The following is a 5000-nucleotide window of genomic DNA, read 5'->3' as shown; positions in this document are numbered from 1 at the left end:
CTAGAAGTACACACATCCTTTACTCAAGTAGAAGTACACACATCCTGTACTCAGGTAGAAGTACACACATCCTGTACTCAAGTAGAAGTACACACATCCTGTACTCAAGTAGAAGTACACATCCTTTCCCCACTAGAAGTACACACATCCTTTACTCAAGTAGAAGTACACACATCCTGTACTCAGGTAGAAGTACACACATCCTGTACTCAAGTAGAAGTACACACATCCTGTACTCAAGTAGAAGTACACACATCCTTTAGTCAAGTAGAAGTACACACATCCTGTACTCAAGTAGAAGTACACATATCCTTTCGTCAAGTAGAAGTACACACATCCTGTACTCAAGTAGAAGTACACACATCCTTTCGTCAAGTAGAAGTACACACATCCTGTACTCAGGTAGAAGTACACACATCCTGTACTCAAGTAGAAATACACACATCCTGTACTCAAGTAGAAGTACACACATCCTGTACTCAAGTAGAAGTACACACATCCTGTACTCAGGTAGAAGTACACACATCCTTTACTCAAGTAGAAGTACACACATCCTTTACTCAAGTAAAAGTACACATCCTTTCGTCAAGTAGAAGTACACACATCCTGTACTCAAGTAGAAATACACACATCCTGTACTCAAGTAGAAGTACACACATCCTGTACTCAGGTAGAAGTACACACATCCTGTACTCAAACAGAAGTACACACATCCTGTACTCAAGTAGAAGTACACATGTAAGAAGTAGAAAGTACAGGTATTTGTGTTCAACATGTAAGAAGTAGAAAGTACAGGTATTTGAGTTCAACATGTAAGAAGTAGAAAGTACAGGTATTTGAGTTCAACATGTAAGAAGTAGAAAGTACAGGTATTTGAGTTCAACATGTAAGAAGTAGAAAGTACAGGTATTTGAGTTCAACATGTAAGAAGTAGAAAGTACAGGTATTTGAGTTCAACATGTAAGAAGTAGAAAGTACAGGTATTTGAGTTCAACATGTAAGAAGTAGAAAGTACAGGTATTTGAGTTCAACATGTAAGAAGTAGAAAGTACAGGTATTTGAGTTCAACATGTGAGAAGTAGAAAGTACAGGTATTTGGGTTCAACATGTAAGAAGTAGAAAGTACAGGTATTTGAGTTCAACATGTGAGAAGTAGAAAGTACAGGTATTTGAGTTCAACATGTAAGAAGTAGAAAGTACAGGTATTTGAGTTCAACATGTGAGAAGTAGAAAGTACAGGTATTTGTGTTCAACATGTGAGAAGTAGAAAGTACAGGTATTTGAGTTCAACATATAAGAAGTAGAAAGTACAGGTATTTGAGTTCAACATGTAAGAAGTAGAAAGTACAGGTATTTGAGTTCAACATGTAAGAAGTAGAAAGTACAGGTATTTGAGTTCAACATGTAAGAAGTAGAAAGTACAGGTATTTGAGTTCAACATGTAAGAAGTAGAAAGTACAGGTATTTGAGTTCAACATGTAAGAAGTAGAAAGTACAGGTATTTGAGTTCAACATGTAAGAAGTAGAAAGTACAGGTATTTGTGTTCAACATGTAAGAAGTAGAAAGTACAGGTATTTGAGTTCAACATGTAAGAAGTAGAAAGTACAGGTATTTGAGTTCAACATGTAAGAAGTAGAAAGTACAGGTATTTGAGTTCAACATGTGAGAAGTAGAAAGTACAGGAATGGAGTTCAACATGTAAGAAGTAGAAAGTACAGGTATTTGTGTTCAACATGTAAGGAGTAGAAAGTACAGGTATTTGAGTTCAACATGTAAGAAGTAGAAAGTACAGGTATTTGAGTTCAACATGTAAGAAGTAGAAAGTACAGGTATTTGAGTTCAACATGTAAGAAGTAGAAAGTACAGGTATTTGTGTTCAACATGTGAGAAGTAGAAAGTACAGGTATTTGTGTTCAACATGTAAGAAGTAGAAAGTACAGGTATTTGAGTTCAACATGTAAGAAGTAGAAAGTACAGGTATTTGAGTTCAACATGTGAGAAGTAGAAAGTACATGTATTTGAGTTCAACATGTGAGAAGTAGAAAGTACAGGTATTTGAGTTCAACATGTGAGAAGTAGAAAGTACAGGTATTTGTGTTCAACATGTAAGAAGTAGAAAGTACAGGTATTTGTGTTCAACATGTAAGAAGTAGAAAGTACAGGTATTTGTGTTCAACATGTAGGAAGTAGAAAGTACAGGTATTTGTGTTCAACATGTAAGAAGTAGAAAGTACAGGTATTTGTGTTCAACATGTGAGAAGTAGAAAGTACAGGTATTTGTGTTCAACATGTAGGAAGTAGAAAGTACAGGTATTTGTGTTCAACATGTAAGAAGTAGAAAGTACAGGTATTTGTGTTCAACATGTAAGAAGTAGAAAGTACAGGTATTTGTGTTCAACATGTAAGAAGTAGAAAGTACAGGTATTTGAGTTCAACATGTAAGAAGTAGAAAGTACAGGTATTTGTGTTCAACATGTAAGAAGTAGAAAGTACAGGTATTTGTGTTCAACATGTGAGAAGTAGAAAGTACAGGTATTTGTGTTCAACATGTGAGAAGTAGAAAGTACAGGTATTTGTGTTCAACATGTGAGAAGTAGAAAGTACAGGTATTTGAGTTCAACATGTAAGAAGTAGAAAGTACAGGTATTTGAGTTCAACATGTAAGAAGTAGAAAGTACAGGTATTTGAGTTCAACATGTAAGAAGTAGAAAGTTCAGGTATTTGTGTTCAACATGTAAGAAGTAGAAAGTTCAGGTATTTGAGTTCAACATGTAAGAAGTAGAAAGTACAGGTATTTGAGTTCAACATGTAAGAAGTAGAAAGTACAGGTATTTGAGTTCAACATGTAAGAAGTAGAAAGTTCAGGTATTTGAGTTCAACATGTAAGAAGTAGAAAGTACAGGTATTTGAGTTCAACATGTGAGAAGTAGAAAGTACAGGTATTTGTGTTCAACATGTAGGAAGTAGAAAGTACAGGTATTTGTGTTCAACATGTAAGAAGTAGAAAGTTCAGGTATTTGTGTTCAACATGTGAGAAGTAGAAAGTACAGGTATTTGAGTTCAACATGTAAGAAGTAGAAAGTACAGGTATTTGAGTTCAACATGTAAGAAGTAGAAAGTACAGGTATTTGAGTTCAACATGTAAGAAGTAGAAAGTTCAGGTATTTGTGTTCAACATGTAAGAAGTAGAAAGTTCAGGTATTTGAGTTCAACATGTAAGAAGTAGAAAGTACAGGTATTTGAGTTCAACATGTAAGAAGTAGAAAGTACAGGTATTTGAGTTCAACATGTAAGAAGTAGAAAGTACAGGTATTTGAGTTCAACATGTAAGAAGTAGAAAGTACAGGTATTTGAGTTCAACATGTAAGAAGTAGAAAGTACAGGTATTTGAGTTCAACATGTAAGAAGTAGAAAGTACAGGTATTTGAGTTCAACATGTAAGAAGTAGAAAGTACAGGTATTTGTACTCCACTACTTCCCATTCACAATATAATCCTCCAAACTCTGTTCAACCACCTGATTGGCTCGTATTAGATAAGACCCGCCTTCTTAAAGTTTTTCAGCCAATCAGATGGCCGTGTGAGCTGGTGTTTTTGTTGTTGTAGGAATCATCTGAGAGCACCAACACCACCATCGAGGACGAAGACACCAGAGGTAAACAAAGCCGTCTTTATTATTGTTATTATTATTGTTATTATTTATTATTGATTATTGTTATTATTCTGTGTGTCGCTCAGTGAGGAAGCAGGACATCATTAAAGTGACGGAGCAGCTCATCGAGGCGATCAGCAACGGAGACTTTGAGAGCTACACGTAAGACTCTTATTGTGAAAATCCACCCATTGTGGAGTAGTCTGTGCTCTTATTGTGAAAAGCCTGTGCTTCCTGCAGTCAGATGTGCTCTTATTGTGAAAAGCCTGTGCTTCCTGCAGTAGTCTGTGCTCTTATTGTGAAAACCCTGTGCTTCCTGCAGTAAGATGTGCTCTTATTGTGAAAAGCCTGTGCTTCCTGCAGTCAGATGTGCTCTTATTGTGAAAAGCCTGTGCTTCCTGCAGTCAGATGTGCTCTTATTGTGAAAAGCCTGTGCTTCCTGCAGTAAGATGTGCTCTTATTGTGAAAAGCCTGTGCTTCCTGCAGTCAGATGTGCTCTTATTGTGAAAAGCCTGTGCTTCCTGCAGTCAGATGTGCTCTTATTGTGAAAACCCTGTGCTTCCTGCAGTCAGATATGCTCTTATTGTGAAAAGCCTGTGCTTCCTGCAGTCAGATGTGCTCTTATTGTGAAAAGCCTGTGCTTCCTGCAGTCAGATATGCTCTTATTGTGAAAAGCCTGTGCTTCCTGCAGTCAGATGTGCTCTTATTGTGAAAAGCCTGTGCTTCCTGCAGTCAGATGTGCTCTTATTGTGAAAAGCCTGTGCTTCCTGCAGTCAGATGTGCTCTTATTGTGAAAAGCCTGTGCTTCCTGCAGTCAGATGTGCTCTTATTGTGAAAAGCCTGTGCTTCCTGCAGTCAGATATGCTCTTATTGTGAAAAGCCTGTGCTTCCTGCAGTCAGATGTGCTCTTATTGTGAAAAGCCTGTGCTTCCTGCAGTCAGATGTGCTCTTATTGTGAAAAGCCTGTGCTTCCTGCAGTCAGATGTGCTCTTATTGTGAAAACCCTGTGCTTCCTGCAGTCAGATATGCTCTTATTGTGAAAACCCTGTGCTTCCTGCAGTCAGATGTGCTCTTATTGTGAAAACCCTGTGCTTCCTGCAGTCAGATATGCTCTTATTGTGAAAACCCTGTGCTTCCTGCAGTCAGATGTGCTCTTATTGTGAAAAGCCTGTGCTTCCTGCAGTAAGATGTGCTCTTATTGTGAAAAGCCTGTGCTTCCTGCAGTCAGATATGCTCTTATTGTGAAAACCCTGTGCTTCCTGCAGTAAGATGTGCGACCCCTCTGTGACGGCCTTTGAACCCGAGGCTCTGGGGAATCTGGTCGAAGGCCTGGACTTCCACCGCTTTT

General features: G+C 37.9%; 2 protein-coding genes across 3 annotated transcripts in view; both read left to right on the top strand.

Moving 5' to 3' along the window:
* LOC307026818 (calcium/calmodulin-dependent protein kinase type II subunit alpha) overlaps window positions 1-5000 on the top strand; it is a 57388-nt gene that overhangs the window by 29151 nt on the left and 23237 nt on the right. The window lies entirely within an intron of this gene.
* The window catches only part of LOC307026815 (calcium/calmodulin-dependent protein kinase type II subunit alpha-like), a gene marked incomplete at its 3' end in the record, with an annotated part of 7650 nt that overhangs the window by 2433 nt on the left and 217 nt on the right, over window positions 1-5000 (top strand). The window contains exons 2-4 of the mRNA XM_079694949.1: window positions 3607-3655; window positions 3739-3814; window positions 4918-4994. Coding sequence (XP_079551075.1) covers window positions 3607-3655; window positions 3739-3814; window positions 4918-4994 — 202 coding nt within the window. The remainder of the gene's footprint in view (window positions 1-3606; window positions 3656-3738; window positions 3815-4917; window positions 4995-5000) is intronic.

This window comes from Notothenia rossii (genome assembly GCF_949606895.1).
Source record: "Notothenia rossii genome assembly, contig: scaffold_132, whole genome shotgun sequence".
NCBI lineage: Eukaryota > Metazoa > Chordata > Actinopteri > Perciformes > Nototheniidae > Notothenia > Notothenia rossii.
The sequence above is the reverse complement of the archived record's forward strand: the minus strand, read 5'-3'. Positions and strand labels throughout refer to the sequence as shown.